This window comes from Triturus cristatus, chromosome 7, assembly GCF_964204655.1.
Source record: "Triturus cristatus chromosome 7, aTriCri1.1, whole genome shotgun sequence".
NCBI lineage: Eukaryota > Metazoa > Chordata > Amphibia > Caudata > Salamandridae > Triturus > Triturus cristatus.
Window position 1 is genome coordinate 771,238,596 of NC_140590.1, and position 19,893 is coordinate 771,258,488.

The 19,893-nt window shown below is 45.7% G+C and overlaps 1 protein-coding gene across 1 annotated transcript in view; it reads left to right on the top strand.

Moving 5' to 3' along the window:
- Window positions 1-10,002, top strand: part of LRRC45 (leucine rich repeat containing 45) — a 416,324-nt gene extending 406,322 nt beyond the window's left edge. Inside the window, exon 18 of the mRNA XM_085617558.1 lies at window positions 7,088-10,002. Within this exon, the coding sequence (XP_085473684.1) occupies window positions 7,088-7,284 (197 nt within the window). The 3' untranslated portion in view covers window positions 7,285-10,002. The remainder of the gene's footprint in view (window positions 1-7,087) is intronic.
- Window positions 10,003-19,893: the final 9,891 nt, after the last annotated feature.

The window sequence follows — 19,893 nt, forward strand, 5'->3', positions numbered from 1 at the left end:
CAAAGAATTTGTGTTCAGATCTACTAATTCCATCCACATTATCAAAGCCCCACAATTCAGCACCATAAAGGGCTGAGCTAACTGCTTTGGCTGCATAAATCGCAATAGCGGGAGCCACATGTGTGCTCTGCGAGGAGCGATGTTCTCCAAGTAGTGTTCCTGCCACGCGTTTGTGGCTCAGAAGCCTTTTGTCAATATGATGCCGCCAATGCATTTTCTCAGCAAGCCAGATACCTAAATAATCAAACGTTGGGACTCGCTCTAAACGGGTTCCGTCTAGTGTGAAATTGCCTCTATATGGCCTATAGGGATTAAACACCATAAGCTTAGTTTTAGCGGTGTTAACAATCAACCCCCTAGACTCACAGAAAAGATGATATCTATCTAAGAGCTTCTGGAGCCCAGCCAGAGTTTTAGACATAAGAAGAGTGTCGTCCGCAAAGAGCAGGGTAGGAACCCTGTCTCCTGCCAGGAAAGGGGCATCCGATGGAAATTCTTGTAGATAACTAACCACTCTGTTGATGTATAAAGAAAACAGGATGGGCGCCATTACGCAACCCTGGCGCACTCCTCTGTTTACAGGGATCCTGTCTGTCTTCTGGCCTTGAGCTCCCCACCTTACTTGGGCATAATTGCCCTCTTGAAGGCGTATCAGCAGATTCAGAACCATTGGGGGATCCCCATATCACCCAATAGGTGCCACATCTGCTCACGGGGTTCCAGGTCAAAGGCAGTCTTTAGGTCAATAAAGTCCAGATAAAGACTGCCCTTGCCAATTAGAACAACCTTCCAATAGATTAAAAGCAATCTAAATGCTTGGTCCACTGTCCCTGTACACGCCCTGAAGCCCGCTTGATACTGGGAGAGGATATTCTTGTCATCCACACAGTGATGAATTCTCTGAAGCAACACCCTGCCAAATACTTTCTGCATGGCATCAATCAAACTGATTGGGCGGTAGTTGGCAGGGTCATCCCTTTCACCTTTTTTAAAAATAGGTACCACCTCTGCACCTTTCCATGAATCAGGTACTGTGATACCCTTTGCAATAGAGTTGATTAAAAGCATAATGTAATTTGCCCAATTGGGGGGGTCTGCAAGAAAAAGATCTCCCGGTAGACCGTCCGGACCTGAAGCCTTTGCTGGGACTATTTTCTTAATAGCCACCTCTATTTCTTTTGTATTAAATGGATCAATGGCATCTGTAGTGGGACAGCCACTTGTGTAGGCAACTGATCCAACCTGGGAAATTGGGCTGGACCACGAATAAAGTTTCCCAAAGTGGTTAAACCAATCTTGATTTGTAATGTGGTTAGGAATTAAGTCAGGATCTTTGTTACCTGACCGCCTGACCATATCCCAAAAAAGATTGGGATCTCTGGCTACACTTGCGTCCTTTAGGTTTTGCCAGTGTGTCTCATCCCACTCAATCTTTGCATGAATGATAGCAGTTTTGTACTCCTTTCTGGATTTCCTAATTAAGGGGCAGTGTCTAGTTTTTATTGCTGCAATCAAAGCCTTTTTCTTCTGTCTACAATCCCCATTAAACCAAGTCTGGCGGTTTTTACGGCATACGACTGGTTTACCAACATGATTCGCTATAATAAATAGAGACCCCAGCTGAGTCGTCATGTTTCCAAATAGCTCTGGAACCCTAGATAGACCATCCTTTTCGCTCAAGGCCTCCTGCAATTTAAGTGTGCTTTCACTGAGTGTACGCCTAATCTCGGTCATTTGAGATTCTTGTGCCGCAACTCTTTGCCATTTAAGGTACCCACTGCATTTTGAAGGGACCAGTTCTCTCGTCCTCATAAGGGGTCCTATGGCCTGGATTGAGGGAATAGAAAGGGCCCAGGGTGATTCCATAATCATACTTAACATGTTATGGTCGCTATCAGTAGCAGGAACTACTTTCATATCTATTATGGCTCTCCAAAATCTAATGTCAACTAATATGTAGTCAATTCGAGAGGGGCAAGACACTCTGTTGTATATGTGATCTTGCTGTTGCTGAGGAACATTGCATTTTGCATAGAGCCAGAACATTAGTTTGACATTGGGGCAGTTATATCATGGTGCAGGTCATTTTTACAGTGATTGACTAGGACATTTTATTATTTTGGTACCCTTCTCCAATATCCTTGGATGGCGAGAGTGCATTTGAATGCATCAAAATCTGTGAATGTAGCAATGGCATAAATATTGCATTGATGACATTTGTCAGTATGTCTGTAGATAAACAGTTTTGCCTCTGCATGAAATCTAATTTTCCTCTTTGGACCCTATTTTTGCTGGTATCAGAACTGTGTGCACTGGGACACCGGTATTCAGTGCTATAAAACTGGTTTCACCTAATTGGTGTAGTCAACTTTCTGGTAAGCCTATTGTAAGTTAGTGCAGAAAATGCACCAGTCACATGGAAGTTAAATATCGTCTGTGGGTTGCATTGTGTATGCACACCACCCCTATATGACAAAAAATATATAGCTGGCAGGAGCACCACAATGCTCTAGCTGGAAGCTGCAGGTAAAAAGAACTACAATGACAAATGCCAGGAAAAAGTGTCCTTACCATGTAGGACAACCTACTTTTTTATAATAAATAAGTCACCCCTAAAATATGCCTGGTAAGCTCACATGCGGGGTTCTTAATATATAAAGCATTGCATACAGTATATTGGGACTAGCAATCTCTCAATGTGAATAAGTACTCAAATGCTTTTTTTCAGTGGGAAAGGATGGCTGGATTTTCATTTTCCATGAACAGGTCTAGGTGTAAAAAATATCCTATTTGTGAGGAAAGTATCCTATTTGTGAGGAAAGTGGTGTGCTACATGGCATAGTTGTGCGACTTCACTGTGTAATATGCTCACAGTACTGTCTTGGGTCCAGTATTTGTGTGAGGAAGAAAGTCACACAACACGACAGAAACCCAACACCAATTTATAGAAATAGCTCTTATTTTTATGAATTTGTCGACATCAAAATGCTCCTGAAGTTTCTGGTGATATACATTTTCATGTAAATTGTAAATCACTGCAAAATTCCAATAAGCATTGGCAACCTCAAAGCTTGGAAACTTTGTATAACTTTTGAAAAATTTTGTCTGGCTACTCTGGCCCATGTTGGGCAAACAACTCTGACAGGGGGAAGGTCAGAGGGGCCCAATGAGGAGAAGTTGTCACCAAAGCGGTTTCAAGCTCAGTTCCAGGCTCTATGGTTGAACCACCATAGTGTTTACCGGAATGGTACTGATTTAAAGGATGCTGATCGTCGGCAAGGGGATTCCTGGGGCTACTCCTCAGTCTCCAACTTGTCAGTCCACAACTTGGTGGGGTGACTTTGGCCACAGGGGTCGATGTGCCTCAAAGTACTCTTCAGTCCAGTTACCACTGGACTACTGGTCTCTGGGCACAACAAAACCAGTGGTTCCTTTTGATCGAAGGCTAATGTCCATCTAGGGTGACTAAGCTGCACTCTGACGACTCTCCCAGGTCCAGCAGACTCTGGTGCAACTTTTGACCATCAGGACGCAGCCTCCTAGGCTGCAAGACCGCGTCAGTGGAGGTTGAGCGATATTGGCTACTGACTGGCCAGAATAAACTTCTTCAGCTTTTGGGGCCCTGTTACTGTAACAGGAAGTCAGCCAACTGACTCTTTGAGTTTACCCCTTCAGTATTGGGGCTTGGGAGCGACTTCTCCAGGCACTACAGGCACAGTCCTCTCTTTGGCAGCCCAGGGATTAGAAGGTGCAGTCCACTGTTTGGTGCAGCCTCTTTTGCCAGGTCCAGGGAACAGTAGATTAGTCCTTCAGTCTTTGCTCCAGTCCACATATGATCTTAGGTCCGGGTGCCATGTTTATGCCCAGAATGAGTGACACTTACTAGCCAATGGGCTACCAGGACCTTTCCTGCCTCATGACAACTCCCTGCAAAGTGTGGCATCTACCTATCCCAGAGTGCACTATTCTGCCTACTCCTAAGATCAGAGGACCCCTCTCTCGGTTTGTGGCGCTTGGTAGCCCTCCCTAGAGGTGTGGCTACATAGGCACAAATAAAATGGTTTGGCAACTAGTCTCCCCGACGCCTATCAGTCTACCTAAACAAAAGAGCAGCCCGCCACGTGAGAGTCCACCATTTGCCCTTCAGAGGCGGCTTCTACATCGGAGCTTGTTTTTTGGGCTCACATACAGTGTGACTTCATGCCAGGGAAAGGTTACACCCGTTCAAATGCCAGGCTCTATTGCTCTCACTCCTGGGAGTAGTCCACACCTCTTCCCCAGGAGGGCAGAAAGCTAACTTGTGGCCAGCCACTGCGAATGGCCACTGGAAGACTTGGGCAAGAGTGGAAACTTTCTAAAGTTGCCTTTCACTTAAGTTACATTAAATTCGACTTGGGCATTTAGTCGGGTTTAATATAATAATTATTTTGATGCCTTGAAGTACTATCTTTAGTAGTCCCATTCAAGAGTTAGCAACGCTGTGTTGTCCATGTTTAACCCTGTACTTGCCAATTGGGACATTTAAAATTACATGTCCTACTTTTTAATATATAGCACCCTGCCTTAGCACTCAACAGGGCTGCGATAGCAGGGACTTGTATACTTTAAAAAGGGGAAATTGGGCCTTGCCATTAAGTTAAATGGCAAAGTCAAGGTAGCAGTTTAAAACTGCTCTGCCAGTCTGAAATGGCAGGCTGGAAGTCATGTCTTCTCGTTGTCACATCCAGGGTGGCACAACAAATGCTGCAGTCCAGATGGGATACTTTAAATTACAGGCCCTTGGTACCATATTCTATGGATTTATACGTAAATCAATTTATGCCAATTAGATATATGTCAATCAAACATAAACTGTTTCAGGATCAAAGCACTTGCAACTGAGATCTGGTTAGCAGGCCCCAGAGCACTCTGAATCAAAACACCAGCAGTATCAGTCCAAAGCTTTGTGGTTGATCATCCAAAAAGAGGCATTTCCTTACACTTATTTTATATATTTGCTTTGAAAAATGGTAGCAAAATGATTCAGTCATTATCCACTTAGTTCCAGAAGACCAATGCAGTGATACGAGTAGATTTTATGAAAACCACAGCGGAAAAAGAACTTTTACAAAGGGTACTTTGTGCTGAAAGAAAACTGGTTCAGAACCACTTTGTGACTCACTCCCACTCCAGAGGCCCTATACAGATTCCTGGTTTAAGAATTAACAACCCTGATGCCATAGCCCTTTTGGCTCCCTGATCACAACCCATCTCGGCAGACCACATTACCTTCACATTAAGGACTCTCCCATTACTGCACCATCGCCGTTATCTGCAAGACACTTGAATTGTCACCTCATGGCCCCCTTCCCTAATTAAATGGCCTATGCACTTTAAGCTCATCGCCTCCCTTATTGATTAGTCTGTGATAGGATTGGCACATGGACTCGGCCCCTAACCACTGGGCTAGCGCTGATCATAAGCGCCCTTTCTCAGGCATAATTTTTCCGTCCCAATGATGATCTCTCTACGTTAGTGGGGATCGAAACGTCGTCGACACTACATCTTCACTCCAATAGCTTTTGCCTTGATTTATGTGGAGGACCAGATGTATTTTATCATGTGACTACTGTAAATAAGTAAATATTGCCAAGTCACTGCATTAGTAATTGAATGCCCGAGGTCTGGAAATCTGGTGATTTCCTACCCCATTTTTAACCCACTGCACTTCGGTTAATTAAACGGTGTCTGATTGCTTGTTCAAATAAATTATTTTCCTTTTTGATTACAAAATTGCACAGATCATTATGTTGTTCTGTTTAACATTGCCTATACTTACGTGATAGAGACCATTGTCTCTTAAAATAGATAGTACAGTGGCTTAGCACTTGTTTAAACTAGCATCAATTGATTTACTACCTCTTATTGGTGGTGGCAATTTTTCTGTTTCGCTGTTTAATTTCAGTGTTTTATTGTAGATAGTATGGTCATAGTGTGCTTCTTATTTATCGCATTTGTTATTCTGTGTTATTTTCGCAGGGGGGTTGCTGTTCTTTTGGAACAGGCTATTCATTCATGGTGGTATAAATGTGTACAGTATTTGTGCTATTTTTTGTTTTGCTGCATTTACAATTTTCCCTAAATGAGGGCTTTTGCTTTGGATGCAGGCTCTAGAATATATTCTCAAATTGGTCAATATTTGATCAAGAATGTATTTTTCTGGGCTATTCCTCTAGCTGGACAATTTATCGTTCTGCTTTCCATTAGTAATTCATGCTTAGTACTTTTGTCCAGTTTAGGATGTAAGCCCACACAGACGTTATTTATTATAGTAATTGCTTCAGCCCATTTAAAAAGCTTCCCAACTCTCCACATTCAACCTGACTCTGTTCTAACTACAATCTAGTTTTCAAGCACAGGCAAAAAGAAATACCTTGGTAACAGGAGTTGGTAGGGTGAAAAGGGACAGGAACCACCTAACTCATCTTCGTACAGCTTTATTTTCTAAACTTTTATAGTTCTAACACCCCGGCTGTCTGATACCATCCTACTGAAGAGTTTTCCAATTCTATGGCTGAAGAACTAATCCAGGTGGTTCTATTGCATCGGTGGTACTATTGTGATTTATCTTTGCTTTTTAAGTAACAGTTGTTTCAGTTTCTTTGTACTGTTCGGTGCTCCGCTTTCCCTAAAACCATAGATAATTTTAATTTGCCTTAAGCTTGAAGTCTCTTGTAGGCAGGGGCAGCTTGATGGGTTTGTATAGAATGCTGATGTGAAATCGGGCATGAATGGCCACCACAGATTAGTTTAAGGAATACACTGAGTGTTGGCTTGAGGTAAAAGTGAAAGGTATGGTATTGTGGAAATGGTGGTGCAGGAATGGGCAATTGTATAAAAGGGATGGGATTGAAAGGCGTGGGAAGGATTACTTAAAGTGCTGCATACTACAGGCAGCACTTTAGCAGCCACTGAAGGCTGCTTTTAGCTAGGGCATATGCATGTTGCATGATGTCCACTCTGCAGCACCGTTTAGCAGTCAAAGATAGCGATGGATGGTTTGAGCCAGTATGTAATGCATGTGCTTTTGGTTGTTCCCTTTCTACAGCACAATCCAGCAGTCATCGTGAGCTGCTTCTGGATAAGGAGAGTGAGATCGCCTCCCTGCTCGAGAAGCTCAGATTGAAGGATGCAGACATGCAGCGAATGCGTGAAGAAGAAGCACAGCGTGCAGGCTTCCTGCAGAATGCGATCTTGTCCTATGTGCAGGGCTCCCCTCTTGGTGCCTCCAGTCCAAGGAAATAAAGCGTTGCAGGAGAAGTGTCCACACCGTCAGGGTTTCTGGCAGTACCTGAGCATCTGTGACGGAAGAGTGGTCACAGCTATTTACAGCCCATTGAATGCAGGGGAGAATACCCTAGTCAGACTCATCCTGGAAGTGGCCATTTTAATGGACCTGTAGTTTGCAGGCCTCAAGGTGGCTGGCAGACTTTCATATGGTGCCTAGCTGCTTGCTATGTCTTGTAATAGGGCAATGGAAATCTTGCTACAGACAAAAAGTTTGCCAGGCTGTCTCATGGGCAATGGTGAAGGGCATATCCAGAGATAAGGCAGGCCATATAAGTTATTACTGTTCAATTTCCAGACTTTCCAAATGTGTACCACATCCAAGAGCGTCTTACTTGAAACGAGGATTTCTAAGCCAGTATCATTACTCTATAATATGCTGACTGAATCAATGGAGTGTCTCTTTACTTTTCTTACTGCATTTCATGACATCCCATTCCAATTTTCGTATAGAATGCCATGGGATTGTTGGACGCTGAAGTCATGCTTGACATCCAGTCTCGGTGTCAAAATAAAGTTCTGTGTAGACTATAGCTTTAATGCAAGTGACATTGAGGGCTGTCAAGTCTAGGATTCTGTTAGCACCAGAATTTAGAAGTAAAGGCTCTGGCTTGTGCACACTATTTTCATACTTTAAAACAACCATTTATGGATAGTGCTCGCACTCATTGACAGAAATTCACTTTGTGTCCAAATCCAGCTTACCATAGGGATATTTTCTTGGGGGGAGGGGGAGGGGCGTTGTGCTCCAGTTGATCCTGGTCATCGGTTCAGAGAACCTCTTCTGAAACAAAGGAGGTTCAGGAATAAAAGGCGAAAGAACAACTTGGGTTGAACATACTGAGCCTCTACAAGGCATTATACACCTTTGAAATTAAGATTGAAAAACTAGGTCTAGTCCCTGCCGGGATGACAGGTTTATCAAGGCCATTTCACACTAAGTGCCCTACAAAATTGTCACAAAACTATGAAAATGTTGCAGAATCTGTTGCTCCTGCCGAACCTTTGTGAGCCAGCATATTTCTCAGAGTACAGGATAAAATAACTTGAAGTCCTAATGGACAGGAGGCCTTGGACAATTTCCATCAGACGAGATACTGTTACCCACTAGACATGCTGACATTTCAGTCCACTTTCAACGAAAATCAAGAAAGTGCACTTTTTCTGGGCATGATGGTATTTTCATAGCTCATGATGGGAGTCTCTCCAAGAATGACAGGAAGACTGATAGTGCCAGAGTATTGAAGACTATAAACTGACAACATTAGCCTTTTGTCAGTCTTATCCCGTTGATGCAAAAAGGAGAACAGAGCATGGTCAGTCGACATTTTTTGAGAATAAATTACTGACTCACACAGTAGTCGGGAATGTCTTAATGGCTAGTAAGAGAATTTCTATAGTGTGTATGGCAATCAAATGTATAGTCCACGGCAGAGAAGAGATACATTGTTAACATGTTGGAACTGAGGGCTGTCCACATGGCATTTAATTTCTTTCTTCACCCCATAAAGATGAGTTCTGCTTGGATCCAGCCATGCATTAAACGATGCTCAACATCCGGGGTCCTCAAGCAATCTACAACGGTTTGTGAGCACAACTATTTACTTACCAGATGTGGAAAGTGTATACAAGAAAATACACCTTGGACAGCGTGTTTTCAGAAGATATTAAATGGGTTGTTAAAAGCAAAGTTCTCAAGGAAATTTTAATCTGGTGAGGGTTTCCACAGCTAGATGTCTTTGCACCACCAAGAAACATAGGGGCTTATTTACAAGCCTGGTGAGTCACTTTTAATATGGGAAAAAGTGATGTACCGGCGGCACAAGGGGCTTGTAAATAAGCCCCACAGAATACTGACTACGCATCAAGGTATCTTGATCCCAACTCTGAGCTGGCAGGAATTTTTCTACAAGCTTTTACCCCTCTACCTTTCCTGCACAAGTCAAAGGAAGGATCTTTTGCATATTCAGCAAGTAAGGAGTCTAGGACCTTCTACTGGAAGTCTCTTACTGAAGCTGTGCCATGCAGACTAGATTTCCTGTCCAAGATAAAAAGTACCATGCAATACCAGTCTTCCAAAAAGTAATTTAACAGCTTGGGTCCTGACTACTAGCAGTATGGCCATCTGAGTCTGTATTCCGAACTACATAAACAGCCTCAAGTTCAAAGATCTTCATTAATACCTTCCTTATGCTTTCAATATCTGAAATACTGCTTATGTTACTTGACAGTGGTTCTAGAACATCAGAGGAGATAAAGTACAAATATTTTTTATTAAGCTTAAGCTGAGCTCTTCTCCTACAATACCCAATTCTTCATGGAAGGTTTACATAGTCCTTTCCACATTGGTACGCTCTCCTTCCGAACCTAGAAAAGTTTCATTATTGATGGCCTTTGCATAAGAGAGAGTAGCTAGAGAGCTTCATAGCCTGTTTTTAACGAGTTCTTATACAATATCAACCTCTCTTAGCACTGCCCCCTCAAAATTATATCTGATGTTTTATCATTTGGTGTTCACTGCCATTATATCTCACCGGGTGAAAATGTCCTTACAAAAATGCACATTGTGTTATGTGAACTAAATTAGACACATTTCTCTTTAGATGAAGGTAAGGAAGTAAAATTGAGATAGTATGAAATTAATTAGATAAGAAAATAAATCCACACTACTGTTTCTGAACTTTGGCTCTGAACCTATGGGATTTCTACCTAATAAGTAGACAAGCACAAGGTTATTAGTCTTCCAATTAAGCCTCAAGCTTATTCTATGAGTAAAATAGCCTTGCATCTTAGAAATATTCCCTTTGCTTTATTGTTGCCTTCACCGTCATGCCATTAGTTGATTGAAGTGAGTCCTGTTTACTCAGTTGGTAGTTGCTAATGTTTTCCAAGATCCACAAAACCTCCTACCATAATAGGCCACTCCCTTAACTTTGGTCAGTCCATAAAGGGAAAGAGTATTTGCCGTTCTTCATGTTTTTGTGGATGTCTTAGGCGCCAGTGACTCTGGGCCTGTTATTGTGATAACTTGGTGCAGGGACCAGCTAGGTAGCCAAGCTTTGTTGGGCTTGGTTTGCCTGTCAAGGTTGAGCTTCATTGTTATGGCCAAACCAGGAATTGGGTCTTAGGGGCATATGTATCAAGCCCTTTTCCCGTTCGCAAACGGGCCGATTCTCAGAGTCGGCCCGTTTGCGAACGGGAAAAGGCCTTTTGGGATGCATCATCCCAAAAGGGCATCGCAAATTAGAGAATCGCAAAATTTGCGATTCTCTATTTTGCGATTGCATTTAAGGAATCGCAAATTGCGATTCCTTAAATGCAATGTATGAAGCCTAGAAAAAGTGCAATTTGGCCGCAAGGAATCGCAAATTACCACCAACTTCAAGTTGGTGGTAATTTGCGATTTCTTTGAAAAATGCACTTTTTGGCATTTTTCAAAGTGCCATGTGACGCACAGACATGCCCTTAGGGCATGTATGTGCGCCACATGTGCATACATACATATTTCAGGGGTGCAACAGGGTGTCCTTTTGACACCCTAGCACCCTTGGAACTGCATTCTCATTTTGCGATTCTCAAATTGCGAATCGCAAAATGAGAATGTCTTCCCATTCATTCCTATGGGCCTCGTAGCCCATAGAAATGAATGAGAAGGTATTCCTTAATTGCGATTAGCAATTTGCTAATCGCAATTAAGTAATGCCAAGGAATCGCAAAACATTTGCGAATTTTTTATTACATCCTGTTTTGCGATTCTCAAATAGCGATTCCCTAAAAATCGCTATTTGAGAATCGCTAAAACGGAATTTGATACATATGCCCCCAGGTGAACAACAGCCTGTGCGAAGGTCAGTAGCCAGCTTTAGGGTCTCATCCAGGGCTTATAGTCAGGTGGCGCGATAACCAATAAAGATGAAACTAAAATCTCAACACTTTGTGAAGCACATTTACTTCAAGATAGGAACATTGGGGCACTTGCCTTGAGGCTGAGCCTAGTTGTCCCACATTCAGCTTTAATCTCCGAATGGTATCCGGCATATGATGAAAAACGGTGTGAAGCTGAATATGTGTTGTACAGTTTGGTTGGGTTGCCCTACACTCCGAGCTCTCAGATGTGTGTGTCCAGCAAGAGACAGCACCTTTATTCCATGTTTCTTGGCACATGTCAATGTCAGGGAAGCCAACTGTCTCAAGCTGAGCAAGGAGAAGCCAGAAGTAGTGATAGTCAGCAAGAACACCTCACCATGGGACTCCAACTGCTAACCAGCCGAACTCGGACCCACACCCAGATCTCATGCCAGGAATCTCAGAATAATCATCTACAGCAAACTGGACATGACTGCACAAGCCAACAACATCACTGGATCCTGCCACCACACCCTGAAGTTGCTGTGGAAGATCCTCAAGTTGTTCCCAAGCAAAACTAGAAAAACTATCCCTCGCACCCTAATCACCAGCAAGTTGAACTATGGGAACACCCTCAAGGCTGGGATCACCAAGTAACTCACTAGAAGGCTACAGTCCACCCAGAACTCTCAATAATCCACACCTTGGGGAACTACACTGGCTTCCAATACACAACCATGCAGGTTCCTGCAATTCCATAAACAACACTTTTAAATCCAGATTTTTATTCTGCCTTAGGAGTTGATCCAGAAACATAATGTTCGAGGCATATGAGCTGCAGATTGTACACTTAGCATAGGTCGCCATCTGGTGTTGGGCCCGGATGTTTGCAGTTTGTTTTTCTTCTTGGACCGTGCTTGGAAGTCACGAGTTTGGTGACTCCTCCTTCGGTCCGTACTGCGCATGGGCTTCGGCTCCATCCTCAGATTGTTTTTTTCCGCCATCGGGCTCGGATGTGATACTTCGTGCTCCGGCTTCGAACTTCTACGGTTCCAGCCTCGACGGAAAATCCTCGATTCTTCGAGTTCCTTCATCATCTTCATCTCTCGAAGCGGCACTTTTTCCATCCCGTACATCGACACCGGCCTTCGGGCCCTCCGCGACTCCGGTCCCGGCCGATGGAAAGGACTCCGTTTAAAAAGTGCCCAGAATGTGGGTCTAAATTTCCCCGCACCGACCTCCATCAGGTGTGTAACCTTTGCCTCTCTCCGGAACACGAGGCTCGAGACTGCCCCGCCTGCAAGTCTTTTCGATCGAAGAAAACGATCCGAGATCGAAGGGCTCGACGCACCATGGCGCACTCATCCTCGACAGTTCCACCGGACATCTTCGGAGACGACGCCGAAGCTTCGGGGCAGACACACACCGAACTGGGAGAAGACATCGTCAGCGCTTCCGAGGCCGACGACTCCGACCTGGAGGACGTAACACCAGGACAGCGGGCCGTGAGTACAATGCCCCCTCCCAGCCCCGCACCAAAAACCAAAGAGACTCCGGTTACTCCCTCGCCTGCCGGCCTGGGCAAAACCAAAACCAAAGCCTCGATCACCCCACCTTCGGGCCCGGTGTCGAAGCACTCAAAGTCTCACGGCAGCTCGGGATCGAGCCAGCCGACGCCCGGTGCCGATAAACACCACTCGGCACCGAAGCCTGCAAAATCCAGCTCGACTCCGAAACCACCGGTGCCGAAGCCTGGACACTCGGCGCCGACCAAACACAAACAGAAATCGGTCGGCACCGACGCTCCGGCGCCGAAACAGCATTCGACGCCGAAACACACGGAGACCTCCAAAAAGCAAGGCGTACACAGAACATCGAAACCTCCGGTTCCGAAATCGCCGGTGCCGACAGACGACTCGGCGCCATTGGCTCTGTTTACACCAGACCCTTTACAAAAGACTTTGTCCAGAGATCCAAAGACTGGCCTTTTGACTGTGATTACTAAGAAGCGTCGCCTTGAGGCTCCGGCTCCTCCTCCTCCACCCAAAAAGAGGGACTCAGCTACTTCTCCCCTTAGAGTACCCTCCCCACTGCCACCCCCCCCCCCCACCACCACCCCCTCCACCTTTACCTCACTACGATCCGGCCCCATCCCCAGATCCGGATAACGGGGACCCGGACAATGACCCAGGGGACGCCCCAATGGATCCCACTCCACCAGGGACCCCAGATCCATGGGAGGATTATAATAACCCTGATGTACCCAATGTACCTCAAGACGACCTATACCCATCAAGGCCGTCTCCTCCAGAGGACTCTTTAGGGTTTCACCATTTAGTGCAGAGAGCAGCACACTACCATGGGGTGGACATGCACACGGAACCAGTGGAAGAAGACTTCCTACTGGATACATTTGATTTACAAGATCGTTCCACTGCTATTTTACCCATGCTTAAGGGTGTCACCAAGCACGCTACAGAGGTATTCAAAGACCCTGTCAGAGCCAGAGTACTAAACCCTAGAATAGAGAAGAAGTACAAGGCGGCACCCACAGACCCTGCATACATCAAGGGCCCTGCTCCTCTAGATTCCCTAGTTGTCTCCACAGCTAGAAAGCGGGCTAACTCCCAATCCTCAGGAGATGCCCCACCACCAGACAAGGAATCTAAACTTCTGGACGCGTCTGGTAAACGCACCGCCTACCAGGCTGCAAACATGTGGCGCATTGCAAATACACAAGCACTGCTTGCGCGATATGATAGAGCACACTATGATGAATTAGAGGCTCTTATGCAGCACCTTCCAGAGAAATACAAACGCCAAGCTCATGACCTGATACAGGAGGGCAAACTAATCACAAACACCTCCATTAAGTGTGCCCTCGATGCAGCAGACACTGCTTCTAGAGCCATAAACACCAGTGTCCTGCTTCGCCGCCATGCCTGGCTCAGGATATCAGGGTTCAAGCCTGAAGTCCAGACATCAATACTTAATCACACCTTTGACCAGCAAACACTCTTTGGCCCAAAGGTAGACGAAGCGCTCGAAAAAATGAAGAAAGATACAGACACAGCGAAGTCTATGGGAGCGCTCCAGACCCAAGCCTCTAAGCGTTCTTTTCGACGCTCGTCCTTTCGTGGCACAGGTAGAGGCTCCTCCACCGATAATGCCTCTACCTCCTACAAATCCCCTCCTCAAAATACCTTTTCAAAGGGCAACCAAAGAGGTGGCTACAGAGGCAACAACAATAAGGGCAGGGGCAAAACCAACAATACCCGTTCTGCCACCCCACCCGCACAATGACTCCCCTTCGCTCCCCCCAGACCATTCCACTCCGGTCGGGGGCAGACTACAAGATTTTATCCACGTATGGGAGTCCATAACATCGGACAAATGGGTGACCCAAATCATTCGGTCAGGGTACTGCCTCGAGCTAACATCTACCCCACCCAATATCCCACCAAGGCACCGCCCAATGTCCCAAGAGCATTCCACACTGCTCAAACAAGAGGTGCTCTCGCTCCTCCAGAAACACGCCATAGAGCAGGTACCCGACAATCAACGAAATCTAGGGGTCTACTCCCTATATTTCTTAATCCCAAAGAAAGACGAGACCCTCAGACCCATTCTGGATCTCCGGCCTCTAAATGCCTACATACATTCAGACCACTTTCACATGGTCACCTTACAACAAGTCCTCCCACTCCTCTGCCAGGGAGACTTTCTCACAACACTGGATCTGAAAGACGCGTACTTTCACATTCCAATACACCCCTCTCACAGAAAATACCTCAGGTTCGTGGTGGACGGGCAACATTACCAATTCAAGGTTCTCCCCTTCGGGGTCACCACTGCACCACGGGTGTTTACCAAATGCCTAGCAGTAGTAGCAGCACACCTCAGACGTCAACATGTTCACGTCTTCCCTTACTTAGACGACTGGCTCATAAAAGCCGCGTCCTACCACCAATGCGTGCAACATACAAACAGCACCATCCAACTGCTTCATCAGCTAGGCTTCACGGTGAACTACCAAAAGTCCCACCTCATACCATCTCACACAAAGCAATATCTCGGGGCCACCATAGACACCTCAAAAGGTATTGCCTATCCAAACTCAGCCAGAATCACAAGCATTCTAGCCTTACGCAAAATATTCCTTCCTCAACACTCTCTACCAGCAAGAGTGTTTATGAAGCTCATAGGGATGATGGCGTCTTGCATCCTCATAGTGCCCCATGCAAGACTCCACATGCGTCCACTTCAGGAGTGCCTAGCACAACAGTGGAACCAGGCCCAGGGTCAGCTGACGGATCTGGTGTTGGTGGACGGCCGCACACATCACTCTCTGCAGTGGTGGAACACCACAAACCTTTCCAAGGGACGGCCGTTCCTGGACCCGGTTCCCCAAGTGACTCTAACAGCGGACGCATCGCTCTCCGGCTGGGGAGCGCACCTCCTACACCTCACAATGCAAGGTCTATGGACGCCACAGCAAAAAACGCTCCACATCAACCATCTGGAGCTTTTGGCGATCTTTCTAGCCCTAAAATCTTTCCAAAAGCAGATTTCAGGCAAAGCAGTCCTCATTCGCACAGACAACATGACTGCGATGTATTATATACAGAAACAGGGGGGGACACACTCTCCCCAGCTCTCCCGCTTAGCCCAGAGCATATGGAGATGGGCAATTCCCCAAAACATTTTTCTCCTGGCACAACATGTTCCAGGCGTACAAAACACCATAGCAGATCTGCTCAGCAGACAGACTCAACAACTACACGAATGGGAACTGCATCCACAAGTTCTTCACCCATTCTTCCAACAGTGGGGGCATCCTCAAATAGACCTCTTCGCCACCCACGAAAACAAAAAATGCCCAAGCTTCGCCGCCAGATACCCACACCCATTGTCCAAGGGCAATGCGATATGGATGAACTGGTCAGGCAGATTTGCATACGCCTTTCCACCTCTCCCACTAATTCCATTAGTGGTCAGGAAACTACAACAGCACTCCCTCACACTCATTCTGGTAGCTCCGACGTGGGCCAGACAGCCGTGGTACACCACGCTACTACAACTATCAGTGGTACCACATCAAAAACTGCACCTTTCCCCATGCCTCCTAACCCAGAACCATGGAGAAATCAGGCACCCGGACCCAGCTCAGCTCAACCTGGCGATCTGGCTCCTGAAATCTTAGAATTCGGGTACCTTAACCTTCCCCCTGATTGCATGAACATCATCATGGAAGCCAGACGCCCTACCACTAGAGCATGCTATGCCGCAAAGTGGAAAAGATTTGTAATATACTGCCGTAACAATACAATCAACCCTCTAGATGCATCCATACAACACATCATATGCTATCTGCTCCATCTTCACAGGTGTAACCTGGCGTATTCATCCATACGCCTACACCTAGCAGCGATCGCTGCCTATCTACAAAACAGACAGCATTTGTCACTCTTCAGAGTGCCCGCTATTAAAGCCTTCATGGAAGGCCTTAAACGAGTAATTCCTCCCAGGGGACCACCCTCCCCTGTATGGAATCTAAATTTGGTCCTTACACGACTAATGGGTCCGCCCTTCGAACCAATGCACAAATGTGAGCTACAATTTCTCACCTGGAAAACAGCTTTCCTTGTAGCTATCACTTCCCTTAGAAGGGTTGGTGAAATACAAGCGTTCACCATACAGGAACCTTACATACAAATGCATCACAGCAAGGTCATACTTCGAACTAATCCGAAGTTCCTGCCCAAAGTCATTACCCCCTTCCACCTCAATCAATCAGTGGAATTACCTGTCTTCTTTTCGCAACCCCAATCTGTTGCGGAAAGGGCCTTACACACACTAGATGTGAAAAGAGCGTTGCTATATTACATACAAAGAACGCAACCCTTCAGGAAGACCAAACAGTTGTTCGTTTCCTTTTCTCCACCACATAAAGGCAACCCCATCTCAAAATCAGGGATAGCTAGGTGGATTGTAAAATGCATACAAATTTGCTATCAGAAGGCAAAGAGAACATTATCTGTTCCCCCTAAAGCCCACTCTACAAGAAAGTTAGGGGCTTCTATGGCTTTTCTAGGGAATATACCCTTAGATGACATATGCAAGGCAGCCACATGGTCTACACCGCACACATTCACAAAACACTACTGTGTAGATGTGCATTCCCAGCAGCAAGCTAGGGTGGGCCAGGCTGTACTAAAAACACTCTTTCAAACAGCTGCAACGGATACCGGTGGTCGCCGCTAAGGTTGGGTACTGCTATATAATCTATGCTAAGTGTACAATCTGCAGCTCATATGCCTCGAACGGAATATGCTACTTACCAGTATGCATCTGTTCTTGGCATGTAGAGCTGCAGAGTTGTACACGCCCACCCGCCTCCCCGGCTACCTGTATCCGTTCCAGTCCATCTTATTTAGATACAACACACATGGGTTTCTCACTGTTATTACTACGCTCCATCATTTCCCTGTTGGCGAAAAACAATCTGAGGATGGAGCCGAAGCCCATGCGCAGTACGGACCGAAGGAGGAGTCACCAAACTCGTGACTTCCAAGCACGGTCCAAGAAGAAAAACAAACTGCAAACATCCGGGCCCAACACCAGATGGCGACCTATGCTAAGTGTACAACTCTGCAGCTCTACATGCCAAGAACAGATGCATACTGGTAAGTAGCATATTCCTTCAAGGTCCTCCCACTCTTCTGCAGTGGAATGTTATGAATTCAAGGTACTTCACAACTCAGTCGTCACCTACCTAAACAGTCGCATCTCGTTACACCAACCATCCAAACACCTCCACTCCGCAGTACTCCAACTCAGGATGATGAACGTTCTTACATTGCTCCTAAATCTTGGACGACCTCTCTCTCCACATCAGATACCCCGCCTCTCTTCTTGAATTTCGCAAGAAGCCCTGGCTTTTCCATTAACCAACCTACCATAGGTACGGCTAAGAGCACACACCTGCTCAGCACCAGGATACCCTAGTGGGTGATAGTACACTTTACAAATACATATAACAGAAGATGGGTGCTATCTCCCAGTAGATCGGTCTAGAGAGCAAACTGGAGACTGCATCCCGAGAAAAGAGCAGCAGGTAGATGATGAAGGGGGATTGCACATCAATGGACTTTCATAACCACCGTAAATGATAGGATTGTGAAAGCTGCATAACAGAACGCCAGCACATTGCACATCCAGCACCAGGTTTTCAATAGTCATCCAAGTCTCAGGATAGTGACTTGGTAGCTGCACTAAGTTGCCTTATGCCATCAATAGTGTAAGCAGTACTCTTAGCATTCCAGAGAAAACCATTTTAAAATCGTGGTTGCCCACTGGCCCTAAAATTCAGTTTCTGTTCCCTACTAGTTGAGCCTGTGGATTCAACAGTTTCTCTTGGACATGTGGGTACCCCCCCAAAATCATGACCTTAAACTGTCCAATTCTCAGATTCTTGGCTTGTGGAGTTTAGTGCCCCAGGGGACCAAGTTGTAAATAGAAACCCAGTCCCCAAGCGGAGGTTTGAGATTCGCAAAATACCAACCTGGTCTCTTCTTTCTCACTGCCTGTGCCCAGTACACTGAAAACCCCAAACATAAATCCCCAAACATCCCTGTTCAGCAGGATACTGAAAGTATTTTGTGAACCTGCCTATGGCCCCCTGGATCTCTATTGATGAGGTGTAACCCCACTCCAGGTTGGGGGAGGGGGGGGGGGAGATGTCCTGACTTTGGCTGCCTTTGACACTCAACCACAGCAGCTCAGAACTGTCCTTCCTCACACCCAGGGTTGCCAAGTAAGTGGAGCAGATGACTAGCATACGATAGCAAACGTTGCTCCCATTATTGCATTCTATGGCACCTTTGCCTAGTTAAGTGACTTGGGAGTAAAGACAATTAAAACTGAGGTCCTATGAAGGATGCAAAGACTACAAATATCTTCTCTGCATGATAACACTAGTCACAGGAATCCATGTCGTAACCATCTATCAAGTTGGCTAGAGACAAATGGGACAAAAATGCCTTGATTTAGGTCGGTGGCTGAGGCAGGACAGTCCCATTTACACCACTAACATTTACAATCCCACTGCAGGAGAGTGGGAGGACCTTGAAATGTCATCTCTGGGTAAGCTTAAGGCAGTCAGAAAAAAATCGTGATTTATAAGTGTAGTTCATGAAAATGCAGGACCTTGGCAAGGTGCGTTTCTTTTGTTTGGGCAGTGGAATTGTAATACGAATTGCTGCACTGGTATATCTGCAATGAAGTAAGGACTTGGATGAGGAATTAATCCTCCACTTAATTTTTGGTTATCTACACTACGATTCTCCATCCCTCTCCTTACACCCACCATTCCCTCAACAGGCGCTATAGCCTCAATCCCTGGTGTGCTAGGGTAGGTACATGGGAGAAATAATGATGAGGTTTCACTGAATGGCCCACCCATTGTAAAGGATGAACCCTTTAGGTTTTTGGCAATTTAGAACCATTTGTAACGAGACAGTGGGGTGCCTCTGTGGTGAGATGGACTGACATCAATGAAGAACCGGGACATGGAAGGAGAGAATCGGGATTACAGGAATTATCAGTAAGCAATCAGAACAATAAATTTGCAAAGCAGCCAAGTAGGAGTCAGTCCACCCTTTTGCCTTAAACTGCTGTCCTTATTCCTATCCTAGAACAGACATCAAAGTGAGCCAAAGG